The sequence below is a fragment of the Xylaria bambusicola genome (genome assembly GCF_022495145.1).
Source record: "Xylaria bambusicola strain CBS 139988 unplaced genomic scaffold F5B22scaffold_76, whole genome shotgun sequence".
Taxonomy (NCBI): Eukaryota; Fungi; Ascomycota; class Sordariomycetes; order Xylariales; family Xylariaceae; genus Xylaria; species Xylaria bambusicola.
This window is the reverse complement of record NW_025953629.1, coordinates 1-15,935: the sequence shown is the minus strand read 5'-3', so window position 1 is coordinate 15,935 and position 15,935 is coordinate 1. Positions and strand designations below refer to the sequence as shown.

The 15,935-nt window shown below is 38.5% G+C and overlaps 3 protein-coding genes across 3 annotated transcripts; 1 reads left to right on the top strand and 2 right to left on the bottom strand.

The window, feature by feature from the left end:
- Window positions 1-93: 93 nt before the first annotated feature.
- On the bottom strand, window positions 94-2,888 carry F5B22DRAFT_628312 (uncharacterized protein). The gene has a single exon (XM_047976410.1). The coding sequence runs from the start codon at window positions 2,820-2,822 to the stop codon at window positions 507-509; it is 2,316 nt and encodes a 771-aa protein (XP_047825478.1). The 5' UTR covers window positions 2,823-2,888; the 3' UTR covers window positions 94-506.
- Window positions 2,889-7,010: 4,122 nt separating this feature from the next.
- Window positions 7,011-8,560, bottom strand: F5B22DRAFT_529634 (uncharacterized protein). The gene has a single exon (XM_047972724.1). The coding sequence runs from the start codon at window positions 8,268-8,270 to the stop codon at window positions 7,539-7,541; it is 732 nt and encodes a 243-aa protein (XP_047825477.1). The 5' UTR covers window positions 8,271-8,560; the 3' UTR covers window positions 7,011-7,538.
- Window positions 8,561-9,202: 642 nt separating this feature from the next.
- Window positions 9,203-10,511, top strand: F5B22DRAFT_529627 (uncharacterized protein). Its single transcript, XM_047972723.1, has one exon. It carries the CDS (start codon window positions 9,325-9,327, stop codon window positions 10,291-10,293), a length of 969 nt encoding a protein of 322 aa, XP_047825476.1. The 5' UTR covers window positions 9,203-9,324; the 3' UTR covers window positions 10,294-10,511.
- The last annotated feature ends 5,424 nt before the right edge of the window (window positions 10,512-15,935 follow it).

Genomic DNA, 15,935 nt, shown 5'->3' with positions numbered 1-15,935 from the left:
ATTGTGCCTCATCGCATCTCGCCCCTTATGAGGCTCCTTTGGAAGTCAACTAAAGACCACGGTCACTGGCATTGCACTAGATGTTATGAAGGGTTAGGTGGATGATTCTTTGTATTTAACAAAAGTAGCCACCATCTCAAAAACGTAATCTGAATGTGATACAACCACCATTACTGTCTGGTGCCTCCAATAGGCTGGCCCGCCACCCATGTTTCTAACTAATAACGCTATTTGATGCGTGTGGAAATCAAAGTGCTATGGAAACAACAAGTGTGTACAGTAATCAGAGGCGTGTTTTCTACCTAAACGGCAATCTTGGCCACTTCTCTTGCTAACATGAACAATCCGAGGATCAGCTTCCGTATCCTTCTCTGTTCATTCATCGTCATAACGTCGTAAAAGAGCGTTTACCCATATAGAGTGGTGAATTGAGCTAGCTCAAAGCAAAGGGGCTTTTTTTGGTTGTTTTCTTCCTTGTTGCTCACTCAACAGAAATGTCCGTGACTTTAATGGTTTGGAAACCCTTGCATGTCTGCAGACGTCCAATCCATATTAAAATCAATATTGAAGTCTTGACACTGTGGCTGAGTGTAACCAGCGGTCATACTCGGTGGGACGGTACCAAAAGGCGTGGGATCAAAGTCCGACGATTTTCCCATATCGTTTGATGGGAACAGAGTGAAGTCGCCACCAAAATGGACGTTGCCAGCCGGGTTAAAATCATCAAATCCTTCGTCAATATCCACCATCGAGATGGGTGTGTACAGCATAGTGTTGCCATGTCCAGATGGTGAGAAATGGGGTTCAGGAACTGGCGGACACATTGTTGTGTTGAAGTTGGTGAACGCTTCAGGGATTGTCTTGTTGTACACGGAATATGTGGGTGTAGGCAACCGTACGTGAGCGCCATAGATGTCCTCGAACTGTGCAGTAACATCGGGGCTGAGTTCTTCATAGGTATTGAACTGACCCGCATCGGTTGAAGGAGTGCCGCTCTCGATAGGAGAGAAATCAAGCGAGATATCAGACTCAAAGGGCTGATTGTCCATAAACGCAGCATTGAACTCCTCAGTGCTCGGGTACGTGGGGAAAAGATCTTGGTTGTCCTCAAAAGTCGGGAGGTAAGTATCCTCCGGTGGTGTGAGAATCGGATCCGTGTGGTCACTGCTTGGAGTAGGCAGGTTGTTCAACAAAGGTGTAGGCTTCGAACTACCGGCTTTGCTGCCCATCGTCTTTGGGGCTTTGGACCGTTTATATGTCCAGCCGTGGGCTTTCTCCATATGCTGCTTGCAGTTGGATTCACGTTTGGATTTATAAGGGCAAGGTTTGAATTGACACTCAAACATCTCGGGAGCAGCCGAGTGTTTGTCATTGACGTGACGAGCCATCTCCTTTTCCGTTGGCCAGCCATACTCGTGATACTTGCAGGTTGGGATCGGACACTTCCATGGGCGGGAATGAGTCTTTTCGTGTTTTGTAAGATCACATGCTCGCTTGAACTCCTTGCTGCAGCCAGGATGGGTACACTTCTTGGGGGCTAATTCCTCAGGCGATGGGTTCTTCTTTCGCCGTGCCATGGAACGCATGATCTCGTCTTCATCCTCGGCCTGCTGGCTCATGGAGCGCTTGAATCTAACTGGTTCCGTCGGTTCTTCCATATCTTCCACTATTTCACCAGTTCTGATGGAAACTGCTTTGCCGTTCTTCTTTACACGAACGATCTCAGCTGGACGGCCAGTAGTGGCAATACCACCAACGAGTTTGAGTTGTTCAGAGCTGTATGGTTGTTCAGTATTTGAGCAGTTGATAGGGTTACGTTGTAACACATACGGGTCAACATCCATTTCAGAAGGCTCCTCTCCTGAAGCCAATCTCTCTCGAGTTTCTCGGATCTGTTGTGCGTGCTGGCGAATCTGTTCAATCAGGTCAATGAAATAGCCGCTGTTGTAGGGTCGATCGTGAGGCCGCGTTTGTTCTCGGTCGCTCAAATATTCGACGGTAGCTTGAATGCATCGGATTGAGGTGGTGCAAAAGTCGAGGTACAGTTTGGCAGATTTGGTCCTCTCCTTTAAACACAACAAACGATAAGTAACTCCCCAAACTCCACTATCTTTCAGAAGCTGACTCACCGGTGCCATAAAGATAAGAGTCTTTTCAAGATCCCTAAGACAAACAATTTGATTCTCCTGGATTCTTCTAGGGCAATCAAGGACAATGGGATGGAAGTCCTTAAGCTCAGATTTTGCAAGTAGAGGTTTTAAGGTATGCTCATGGATACGGTTGATAGCACGACTGCTCAGACGTGGCAAGCGCTCGGCCCTAGAGGTGTTGACAGACCGTGTGATAGCTGAAGCACCAACCTTACGCTTTTGCACAGAAGATACAATCGACGATCCCAAACCACTATCGGATTCATGATGGTTGGATGAACGACGCATGCGAGGGCGCAACACCCGCCGCTCACTATCCGAAGATTCCATCGCCATCTTGTCTACCATAACAGTGTGATTCAAGAACCCACGAGGAACAGGAAGACTGTCGTCACGGAATATTTTAAGGTCCAGAGAACGTTCGTCATCAATAGCTGCGAGTCTGTCTTCGAATTTGCCGATATTTAGAGCCGCGCGGCGTAGATGAGCACCAACAACATCATCCAGGTTGGTTTGAGACCGACGAGGAAGTGAGGGAGGGCTAGACGGAGGAGTGGCAAGAGATTGAAAGGTAGCTCCTTTCCGGAGGGAGGGGCTGCTCTTAAGTTTCAGGCCATCGCGAACATTGGTATCCAAAGGAGTCAAAGCACCAGTCCGGCGAGGATTGGACATGATGGCTAATGTTGCTCCACCGAAATGGATGTACGAGGGGATGGGCGGTATATGTTTGTTTGACTACTGTGCAAAGAACCAGTGGATTAGCACCGGTACACACTGCAGGGCTGATTAGGCCTATGAGTCACCAAGTCCTTGAGCGTACACCGGATCGGGGACAGCCTGAGGACTCGATGCAGATATCACAGTAGTCGATACAACATTGACCAATCCGCAGCCGTCGTAGATTTCAAGAACGAAGAGAAATGACCAGGTTCACCCACACCGGGGAGAAGAGCCGTTGACAGACAAAGTAGACGAATGTTCTTACAGGAAGGGTAGGCCAAACTATGGGCCTCGAACTAGGACAATGTGTCGGATGAGAGCACGGGTTGAGTACGGCTCAGGTTGGCTCGACCTCGAGAGGATAAGTGCAGACTCGAGGGGCGAAAAGATGAAGTCAAGCCAGCTCGTATCCTCGAAGGGGGGGTCAGACAAGTACAGTTATACTCCAACCCCAATCAATGAGAGACGGTGTCCAAAAATGATGATAGCAAAACACGTGTGTCCGAGACGACGGCTATGCACTGCGATGCTGAGAGGAACAAGACGTATGTGGGTGGAAAGTCAAAGAAGGGAGAAGATGGAGGGGACAATATGTGCACAAGTGAGTCGGGTGTCTCGGGGATGGACGGAGAGATAAAACACGTCTCCAGATTCGTCACAGGCGAGACGGCGTCGGGAACAGAACAGAACGGAACAGACCAGACAGACAGACAGACTACTATGCAGCGCTAAGGGGCAAAATATGGTGGCCTGAGAGCTTGGTCGCGAGACGGGCGGCGGAAGAGAACTGGCTGAGAACTGGGACGAAGCAACAGAGCAAGAGGCGGATGGGCGCGATGGGATGATGGGATGGACGTTGAAATGTGTCTGTCGGCGTGGGATTTTAGGCAGCAGCCTTTGGCATTATTGGGGCAGCCTTGATGCATCCCTGTCGCCCGTTCTGCCCATGGCATGGACCTGGTGAAGCCCGATACTGTCAAATGTATTTTTAGACTGAATTCATGCTACAAAGGTACTTATCACACTAACACGCGCGACATGTCGACAAGTCCTAGCGGGTCGCGATACCACCCCCCGGCGACTCATCAGCTGCGCCCTCTGCCCGCCTCACGCTAGGCCCTTTCGGCGAGGGGGGAGCTCCAGCCCAGTGGACTCCAGGATGGCACGGTGGAGCAACAACCACTGTCATTGCCTCTCATTGCCTCTTCCTCCTCTGCCGGTTGCCGCATTTGTGGCCCACGATGAATTCATTCATTGCATTGCAGCAGCTAAAGCAGAACAACATTAACAACAAAACAACAAAACAAACGGCGCACTTCCGCCCTGAAACTTGGTTCTAATCTATCGACATGGCCAATATCCTGCTGAATCAACTCCCGCGTCAACTGAGTGTCAACTGAGCATCGACTGAGACGAACTGGTTTTGTCTCACCTGTCCGTCCGTTCTGTCAAGTCCATGGAATCGGTGGACTACGGTACCTAGGTAGGTAGTACGTCAATATAAAAATAAATGGCCCCAGCCCTAGATAGATTAATAATGCGATACGGAGTCATCAATCAACCCGCTCAGTGTACTGTACTTTCTTAGGTCCCAGCAGGCAAAGTATCCGATTCGATGCTACCACTTTACACTCTCCTTACTTACAGTAGTACTTAGTATGCCGGTGAGAATCAGCATAACCCGTCATAGGTATTCAGTACCTAGGTATGCTTCACCAATGGATCTGTTTCCCCCTTTGTCAAGGCAAGGCGTTGCAGTCGATAGCATCAATCCAAAAGCATACCTAGGTACTTCATGCCAGACTCCTCCTACCTACCTACCAAAAGTAAGCAGGTTTATCCGTAATAAGGTCAGTCAGTGTGTCCGTGGAATAAATATCATGGACTAATAATACAGTACCTATAGTAGATAGGGTAGCGAGGGTAGCGAGGGTAGGTAGTGCAGGTTAGCGTGCTGTAGTCAGACGTGGTGTTTGTTTCGCTTCGTGCTCCGCCACAACGCTGGTGTGCTTGTCTTGGCGCATCTTCCCTGACCAAGTTGAAAATACCAGCACACCATCACGGACAGAGCCTCTCGTACTTACCTACAGTATGTGAACACAGATTATGTGTGTACATAGATATCTGGCCAAATCTGTCTGTCATGTATTAGGTATGTAAGTAGGTAGCTCGTATGCCAGGTTCTGCCAGGTCCTTTTCAGCAACATGCATCCCCTTTCCACCGCATCCTTTAAGTATACTATGTAGGTAGTAAATGGTAGCTAGGCACACTACTAACTACCGTACATGGGCAAATCGGTATGGGTTTCTTGAATGCGAGACTTGACTGTGAGTCTGTCTGCAACCAGGGCCCTACAGAAACTACTTACAGTACGAAGTAAGGTAGGTGTGCTGTGTGTGTGTGGGCATAAACATTCCCAGAGCTGCACGGAACTTCAGTGGCAGCAATGAAGGCCACACTGATCAATGATAGATTCAAGTTCCGCGGGCGCAGTCAAGCTTATGCTATGATCCCCTCCCCCTCGCATGTGATCTAGGTACTGCGATATCGTATTATTATGGTATTATTATGGTACTATCATGTACTTTACGCAGCAGTGCACGCAGCAGAGTACAGTAGGTAATAATACCTACACAGGAGGACAGCTGCATCTGCAGCTCTGCGGTCAGTTGTCTCTGGTTGACTCACACTTGCTTCTCAGCGTTGCAGCAAGCGTTGCACCACCCGCGACTGATTCGTCCCGCTTGCTCGCTCTCAAGTGTGGAGGGGGAAAAGTGCACATTGAGAGACATCTTGGCTCGTTCGACATTGTCCAACAAGCCCCCTGTCGAAATCATCTCACCTGTACTACTGTGTACCTATGTATGTATTCCCCAAGGGTGGGAGTGCGGAATGTACAAACGCTTCCTTCGTACTTCATACATGTACTACTACCTACATACATCCCCCCTACATGATAACGTGCAAGCAGTGAACACGTAGCTCAAAGTGACTGTAGATTCGGCCTGTGCCTGGGATTATCTGAAGTGCGATCTGAGTGCTTAATTCATTACCAGGTACAATCGGGTCAGGGGTGTTGGAGTTAAGTACAACTTCCCTAGAATGTTCAGATGCATCATCATCACCAGTAACCTACCCAAGTACCACATGACACATCCCCATACCTTTGATATCAAACTTCACAACAGTTGCATCGTTTGGCAGGTGTTATTATTGCAGAGCATATGGCATTATATGTGATTACCATGTTTCTCGTTCGTGCGTTGGTGCCATTTCCCCGTTTTCTCCTGTTTGAGATAAACGAGACATCGACAGCGCAAACAGGTTTGTCTCTACTGTAGCCCATTGCCATGCTCTTCTACCGTTGTCTATGCCATGCATGTACTGCAACATATGACCGACCTACCAACATATAATAGCAGTTGGTATAGATCGACCATACACAAATGCGGTACCAACAACAAAGATATCTCGTTTACTCGCCTTCCTTCTCCTCTAGCGAACGCCAGCGCGTCGGACGAGACAAGGAAGATAAGAGGCTGCCTACAACACATCGTCCTTAGCTCAATCACTAACCTGCGAATCCAAGGACTAGCAATTACCACCCCATAGTCAATCGTACGTCCTCAGCAACGTAGCAATATTCGTATGCATTACGTCTCCCCGCATAGAAATCTTCTTCCTCTCCCGTCCACTAACCTTAGGCACCTGGATTTCTGTCCTGCTTGACATGTACCGATGAGACATGGGGGCAGTTCGGTACGCGAGACAAGAGAAGGCATCTCTATTTGGAGAATTATGATTGGCCGAAATAGTTAGCGGATAGGGCTGATCCCACAGCCATCGAGCATTAGCCTAGGAACAGGCATGCATGCATGTCTTGGTGACCGGTTACGCAACCTGTCCGAAAGGAATGTTCGAGCTGTTCAAGCCGCGTGGGCAAGGAAGCTGACAAGGGCTGTTTATGGGACACCTAGCTGTTAGCTGGGATCACCATGGTCAGCCGCATGGCGCTCTCGTAAGTAAGTCGCTCATCGGATTGTCTGACCTAGGGGTGGGTTGAGAAAAAAAGGACCTCATTCTTGAAGCATTTCGTTTTATCCCCGTTACCGCCAATTGGTCGTATGCAAATTTAATTGTCTTACTCGACCCGAGAGCATGGCAGTCGCAACATGAATTGTGTTCGTGGCTTCTCCTAATGTAACATCGCACAGTTGATGCTGTCGCTAATCTCTCTAGGTACTTATTTCATTAAGCAGCCTTTGGTCAGAAGGCTTTGAATAGAAGTTAAAGAAGCCAAAGTCGGTTCAGTCTGTGCCGATGATAAAAGTTTCCATTTATGCTGCTGTTCTTATATTGTACTCAAGTCACTAATTATCTCTTTTCACTGAGCGTGTAGGTAATTCCTTAGACATATACATTCATCAATCATGTATCCTTCAACATTGGCCTGCGCTGGATTCAAGCAACCATACCATAGGCGAATAATTGATTCACATAAGACTAACGTACTTGCGCTGTCAGGGTAGAGTGTCCTTTCTCGTCTTACCTTTTTGGCTCCAAGGCTAATTACAAGTAAACAATTGAATTGGGGAACATAAACATAGAAATAAACTACCAAAACGAGACTTTACCAATGTGCAGTTATACCATTATCAACATAATTTTCATCTAAAAGTTCTATAGCCCCTGTCGGCCGGAGGAGGAGGGGACTGTATGGGCGAAACCGTATACTGCCTCAGATCCTCGCGGTCGAAATCATCGTCGCTACACTCGGAAATACCGTTGGAGTCTCGGCGCACGAGCCGCGCTACCTGAGGGGCATGGAACTGGGTTCGACGCCCCTGAACGACAGGCTTCCGCGCGATGACTTGTTGCCGGCGAGCTAGCGGCTCCTCTGATGCTCGCGGAATCGCGCTCATCATTGGCATCCTGGGTGGCTGCTGGCTGACGAATCTTTGCTGATAGTATGGTGGTCGTTGAAACGGTGGGACGGGATTGGGTCGATGAATTGGCTGCTGCTGCCGTTGTTGTTGCTGTTGCTGTCGCTGGCGGTGTCGCTGAGGATCATAAACTGCTCTGAAGTCTGACCCAGGCATAGCGGCAAGCCCGCCTGCGAGACCAGGCTCGATGATTGAATCCCTGCTACCGCTTCCTCGGTGATGGTTAGTGTTACCGGCGACACCACGTGTTGTTGGCCAACCGTAGTTTCTGGCGGCTGCAGTAGCTTGCGCCTGGCGTTGACGCTTGTCTGCCTCTTCACGCCTGGGATCCCTGTATCGAGGTTGATTATGCCGCTCTGGTTGGCGTTGATTGTACACCGAGGGATGGGGCTTCTCGTTTGGTGGTCGGTAAGGAGTGACCGTATAATAGTCGTCTTCTGAACCACAGCAACCCATCTTGAAGAGTAATTAGCTGTCTGCGCCTCTAACTAAAACTCGAATTTCCGGTGTTTTGAAGCGAAAATGAAAAAAGAACGAAGGAGATGGATATCTGTGCCGGACCAAATAGGGGCAGAAGTGAACAAATTGTAGGTGAAGATATTAATAATGTGTAAGTCGAATATCTAAATGCTGAGAGAAAGGTAAAACAGTAGTAAAGAATCGAATAAAGTGATGAATATGAATATAAAATTTTTAAATAAACTGTATCATACTCGCGCAATTAGGACGCGTTTGGTGTTTTAATGCATCCCATTGCAGTGTCAACGGACAAAGATGCTTTGTTACCTTTGTCTGGCTATTTTAAGCTACATTCACCGCTAGCCTTAGAAGACGTGAACCGTCAAAGCCAGCCCCAAAGATGATTCTGGACGTCTTTTTTAAACTAAATGACTACTCATCTCCCCATGGAAAGAGCACTATGTTTGACATACATTGAGACATTGTTCGTAGATGATACAAGTAGAGTCGGCTATAATACGTGAGGCGCATTATGAGGACGTGGACGGTTTTTGTCAATCATCACAGGAATATAGGAAAACTGCGTTTAGCACTAAAAGCCAGGCGCGTACTCATGCTTGTAACGAAGTAATGAATTTAATGCTAAGTCGCTAAGTTTCCTGTCGTGGTTCCATGACCGAATGGTCAAAGAACGAGACACCATAACCAAACATCTGTAATAGCGAGTAAATAGAAACAATATCTATGTCGCTGCTATCAATGCATTTCCATCAAACCGGGTTCTTTGTTTGCACTACCAAAGATAGTAGCCCCAACAATGGGTTGCATAACTCCTTTTGAGCGATAGATGGTTGAGACAAGGCTCCTTCACAGTTTACGTCTGGATATCTTGTTGTCAAATGTCATGAGCACTTCTTTAGTTAGAACAAAGGGAGTGTTATAATATTGTTACCAAACCTTTTACTTGATAAGACTCCCATCTCGGAAACAAGCGCTAAATGGTTGTGCTCCATCCGGCTGCACAAGACTCCGATTCACAAAATCCTACCAGATGGAGTCAATCAAAAAGTTTTTCTCGTCATGTACGAAATCAATTGAAAAGTCAAAGTCCAAAGGACGCCCTCAGATCAGTCAACCCGTAGAGGGAAGTTTCAAGCGTCTAACACCAGATATTGGCCTAGCAACAGAATGCGATAACCCAACCCAAATATCATCTTCTCCCCGTCGAGATAGCAGTCATCATCCAAATGGAAGCCCAACTATCCCTTTTACTCCAAAGGGGCGTGGCAGAGAAGAAACAATTGAGTGGTTGACAACAGGTACGTGCGACTCTCTCACTTCGCTGCTAAATGAACGAGACAAAGCCTCAAGACAGGTCAAGCTAGGGCCAAATACCAAAGGCATGAAAGAAGTCCAGCAAATTCTGAAAGAACCAAGCTGCCATACCATGAAGCAACTTCACAATTTGAAACAAGAAACAGAGGTAACTCTTCGATACGGCGCTCCAGGCGCCATGATGTTTAACTTTAGCAAAACTCTGGGCTGGAACCAGGCTTCCCAACCGCTTTCGCTACAATTGAGAAGTTTTGGGACTACGAAGGAAGAACCCAAACTTGTATCTGCCAGCATACCACCTTTGCCATTCTCACCTATAAGCTGGTTTGTGCTACCCCAGCAACCAGCACCAGTACAAATACCCTCAATGCATGAAGACAGAGGTGAGCAGCAGCAGCCACGACCACCATCTCCAATTTCCGAACCAGGAGGCTGGCGGGACGATACTGATCAAATAGACATCGCCGACATGCGGCTTGATCCATTCCTCGGGATGGCAGTAAGTGCAACAAATGGGGCCATTACCGATGACGATGACGATGAAGATGAAGATGAAGATGAAGATCTTGAAGGCGAGTTTTCGCGACATGGGAATGATGTAGTTTCGACTGAGGCGGTTGCTGTCAAGATAACCCCGGTCTCTACCGGCCAGGTTCACCAGGTCCGCATACGGAAAATTAAGTAGACATTAAAGAAGATAAGTACTACCCTTGTAAAGGCTTCGCTGCTTCGCTACCAATAATAACTATATATACTTGATGCTGTAATGAGAGGTCGGTGTTAATATAAGAATTAAAAATGGCATAATTGTTGAAGTGTTGGTATGGAAGCCTCCAGGACTGGAGGTTCTCGCATCCGAAACTGGAATCCCCCATACCACGTTTGCCCCACAGGGCGGAAACCTTCTCATGAGCCTCACCCGACGAAGTTTTGGATGAGATAAATGATCGCGGCCATTTTTATAACGATCACCACATAATTAAGGACATAGGTATTCTAACATAAATAATATACCTAAGTAAATGTTTTTATATAAATATCTCTATTTAAAATGTCTTTTAAGTGGAAGAAAGTAAGTATTATTTGAGAAGTTATTATTAATAGAAATAAATAACTGTGGCGCACAGTTAGGGAGACCGATAATAACAGTTACTTTAACATTAAACGGTAATTAATGGTCGCATTATTTAATACTATATGTACAAATGCTATATTACCCTTAAAGGGTATATTTAATAATATTAATAGGATTAACTTCCGTTTTACCTTTTAAGAATTAATTCCTTATAATAAAGAGAATATTTATAGTTAATTAAACTTAATTATTAATTTTAATATTAATAATATTAATTTAAAAATAAAGCTATCCTTTAATTTTAAAAAATAAAAAATTTTAATTATTTTATAAAATAAACTTTTAATATATTAATTTTAAATTATAGCTATTATTATTTTATTTATTCCTATTATATATTTAACTATAAGGTAAGTTAAAAAGCTTGTAACTTTTTTTCCAGCTATCGGTAGATGTATGGGCGTATTGTTATTAACATCCTAGAATTTAAAAGGGAATGAAATATTTTACCCATTAGTAAGGGCTACCTCCACCAGGCTCCGTATAGCCATATTTTAAAAATATGAGCTGGGATTAGTGTCCAGCCCCTAAAGATGCCTGAAAGTGGGAAAGGGGGCCAATCCCGTTTATTAAGAAGCCCCTTAGGCGGACTTCTATAGATACTAGCGCATAGGCCACATACTTCACAATTGCTAAATAGAAAGCGAAGCTTAAAAATGGAAAAAAAGGAGCCAGCTAATCCTCCGCTTATAGATACAAATTATAGCTATAAAGATTTTTATTAACCTAGCTATTTATATAATTCTTTTACAAGTTATATTCCTTTATAATAATAAGATTATATATAAATAGATTTTTTAATTAACTTAATAGTGTATACCTTTTAACTAATCTTAGCTATAGTAGAGTTTATATAATATAAGTCTATAGTTGGGTAAGTCGTTTAAAAATGCTTTCGCCGAGATATGATATCTTATATAAGGCGAACCGAATTAGAAAAAGGTTAGCTGACCTGCCTGATCTCGTATTAAATATTCGTGGGCACCCAAAATAGCTATAACAAGGGCAGTAGAACTGGGCTTGGAACTGAGGATTCTGATTACAATGATCAACTAGGGCTGCAGTAGTCCTTGACCAACCAACTCCTTCTCGGCTGTTGGTGGCTTGAGATGACTCTATATATAAATGATCTGCCAGCCTAGACCGCCTGGGTCTCTAGGGTCTGTTTCAAGAAGCGAAGTCTGTATAACCTCACTTTCCAATATTGCCTGCATGTCTTGGAAGGTCATGAACAGCCTGCAATGGTCCTTCGTACGGCCGAAGTGCAAGGCGAACTGCATTCTTCAACCGGTACAGAGGTTACACGTGTAACAATAGCAACTAAAACGACCGTAGTCGACGCCGACTCACTGCCTCTAGCTAACTACATCCATGAAGTACGAATTCCGCCTTGCTCCTTGCGATAGCGCAAGTCTGCGTGATATTGTACTCACCAATGACCAATCGCGAAGCGTATCCATCGTCCTAGCTGGCGGTAGTCCACAAGGCCCTCGCGTGTAGAAAACGGCTTTTGGTCTAGGTAGATGATAAAGCCACGTTATCTCGCTGTTTCACAATCCGAAGGAAAGTGAGGTAGTCTATACTGCAGCTTTAAAGGAGGCGCGTAATAAAACAGCTAAATTAGTTACGAGATTAGCAGTTTTATTTTACTAATAACCTATAGGACAATTAATTTATTAAGTGGATTTTGGGCTGTCTCCTTTTCTATAAGCTATTAGCTATAAAGCTTGAAGGTCGCAGAAGATGACAAATATGCTAGCTTAGGTGTAAAGTCTTGAGCGAAGCAGCAAACTTGGCTAAACTAGATCCCACACTCAAAGGCCGATTAAAAGAAGGACGCCGTAGAGAAGAGCCCTCGTGTCAGGGAACATTATAGCACTAGGGTAGAAGTTACCCCAAAGGGTAAAGACAGCGTAGAAGTTAACTATATAAAGGTGTCCAAGCTTCCTTTTTATATTTAAGGAGCTAGGAATTAATAATATTAAGCTTTTACCTATACCTTTAATTTATTTACTTTTTATATATTATTTATTAATAATTTAACCTTATTTTAAAATAAACTTTTATAATAAATTAATTCCTTTTTTTTTTATTTCTTAACTATTATTAAACTATTATAAATAATTATATTAAAGTTAAATAATATAATATCCTTTTATATCCTTAATAATTCTTTTAATAAAATTATAAATATTAAATTAAATATTAATACTTTTTTAAATTAATAATTAAATGTTAAAATTATAATAATAAAAAAAAAGCTAGCTTTATAAAAAAAACAAAAATAGCTTTAAAACCTATAAAGGGAAGTTAATACTTTAATTATTACTTTCCTTAAGAAAAGTATTAATAAATAAGCTATAAAGAAATTATAAAGTAAAATCTTTATTAAAATTAACTTATTTACCTTTAAATATAAAGGAAAGATTAAAGTTAAGCTTTCCTTCTTTTTTATTATATTATAATCCTATATTTACTTTATATAAATAGTAGCTTTAAAAACTTAATTAAAAGAAAATAGATTAACTTCCTTTTTATATATTATAAAAGTAATCCTATTTAAGTTTTTTAAAAAGCATTTTAATAATAGTTCTATATTAACATTTTAAATAATACTATTAATAGTTTAACTATAATATTAATATTATAAACCCTTATATAAAGAAATAATAAATCCTTTAATAACTTTTTAAAAAAATTTAAAAAAAGTAAAAATAAAAAACCTTAATAATTTATTAAATAAGGTATAAGTAATATACCTTTTAATAAAGTTAAATAATAAATTATAAATAAAAATTATTAAAGGATCTATTTTTTAAACTTATAATAAATTAATTATTATAATAAAAAGGATTAAATTATTAATAAAAGTTATAGGAATTTATACTTTAATAACTTTTTTTTAACTTTTATTAAATAAAATTAATTAAAGCTATTTTATTATTAAAGTTAAGCTTAACTTAATTATTAAATAATAGTTACCTTATAAAAATAAAAAATATAAAAAAAGTAATACCCTTTATATTAATATAAAAATAAAAAGTTAAAAACTTATTATTTATTATATTTATAAAAAAAAAGGGCTATATTATAACTATATATTTATAAAAGCTTCTTTAAAGAATAAAGTCCTATTATACTTATAAAAAAATAGGATATTTTTTTAAAGAGTATTTAAATTATAACTATATTATTAATATTATATTATTAAAGCTTTATTATAATATTATAAATATATTAATAGTTTTATTAAATTTTAACTATTAAGAAAACCTAACCCTTTATATTTACTTTAAAACTTAAATAAAGTTAAAAATAGAAGGGAAATAAATTATATTAAACAGGTTAATTAATTTTAAAGTGAATTATAATATAATTAACTTATAAATCTTACTTTAAAGAATTAAATTATAATTATATAATAATAATATATTTATTAATGGAATATTTAAAAAAGGGTAATTAAAAGAATAAATTAACTTTTTTATAAAAGTATATAATAATTTAAAAATAAATAAAAAAGTATTAATTAACTTTAAAGTTATAATAAACTTTTTATATAATATAATCCTTAAATTAATTTAAAAAAAGTAAATAAATTTAAATTTAAATTAAATTATAAAGAAGTAAATATATTATTTATAAAAAAAGGATATTACTTTTATATTAAATATAAAGGAATAATAAAGGGTTATAAAGAATTATAAAGTAATTATTATATTTATAATAATTAATATAATAGCTTTAAAAGGATAATTAATAATTAATAATAAAATAGTTATATTAAAGGAGTTAAAAGAATTTAAAAATTTAAAAAACATTAAATAAATTAACCTTTTATTAAAATACTATTTTTTAAAACATTTTATTAAATTAAAAAAAGGTAAAAAGCTATTATTTAAATTTATTTACTTATTAAATAATAAGGAATAAAAAGTATTATAAAAGTATATTAAATAAGCTTTAATAAAAGTGTAAATTTATTATTTAAATAGTTTAATTAATACCTTTATCCTTTTTATATTTAAAGTAAGAAATAAATTATAACTTTATATTAACTATAAGGGGCTAAACTAATTAATTAAAAAGGATTATATATTATTACCCTTAATTGGAAAAATATTAAATAAGGTTATTTATATTAAAGTCTTTATTAAGGTAAACTTAAAAGATATTTATTATTAATTATATATTTATAAAAGAAATAAATAAAAAATTATATTTTAAATAAAATATAACTATTTTAAATATTTAATTATACTTTTTAATTTTATTAATATACTTATTACTTTTTAATAATATATTAATTTATATTTATTAAATTAATAATGTATCTCTTATTTAACCTAGCTACTTAATTAACTTAGCTACATTTTTAACCTTTATATACATATAAAAAAAATCCCTTATTTCTTTATTAACAATTATAAAAACCCTTTATAAAGAAAGCAACCTATAATTTATACTTTAAGCTATTAAATAAAACTTAAAAATTATTTATTTAATATATTATTATTATTTATAATGTTTTTTATATAATATTTGCCTTTTAAATAAAAGGTTTTAAATTAATAAATAAAATATTACCTTTAAAAGCTTAATTAACTCCAGATAAAGAAAAATTAATTATATAATATATCTTTAATTTTATAATAAAATTATTTTTACCTTTATATAATTATATAAAAAATATAATTAATTAATTAATAATATTATAAGGTTAAAAGTTAATTAAAAAGAATTAAATAATAAACTTTATATAATAAATTTTAAATATTTAAATATATTTTAATTAAAAAATTAATTATTAATAGGTATTAAATAAAAATTTAATTAAATATTACATTTAATTTATCTTTATATAAAAGATAATAAATAAAAATAATATTTAAAAAAATATTTATAACTTTAATAAAATTAAATTTATAATAGGTAAAATTATATTTAAAATAATTATAACTTTAATTAAATATAAATAAAAACTATAAACTATTTAATTAAATAATTTAAAATAGTTTATAATTATTTAAATAATTTTATTATATAGTTAAATTATTTTATTATATAATATTTTAATAAAAAAAAACTACTTTATATTTTAATATAAAAATAATAATATATTAAATAATTAAAAGATTATAATTATAAAAAATAATTAAATAATAAATAAATAAATTATAAATTAAATTAAA

What these genes read in the sequence shown, in the direction of transcription:
- F5B22DRAFT_628312 (XM_047976410.1), bottom strand. Translation starts at nt 2,822, where the DNA reads ATGTCCAATCCTCGCCGGACTGGTGCTTTGACTCCTTTGGATACCAAT.
- F5B22DRAFT_529627 (XM_047972723.1), top strand. Translation starts at nt 9,325, where the DNA reads ATGGAGTCAATCAAAAAGTTTTTCTCGTCATGTACGAAATCAATTGAA.
- F5B22DRAFT_529634 (XM_047972724.1), bottom strand. Translation starts at nt 8,270, where the DNA reads ATGGGTTGCTGTGGTTCAGAAGACGACTATTATACGGTCACTCCTTAC.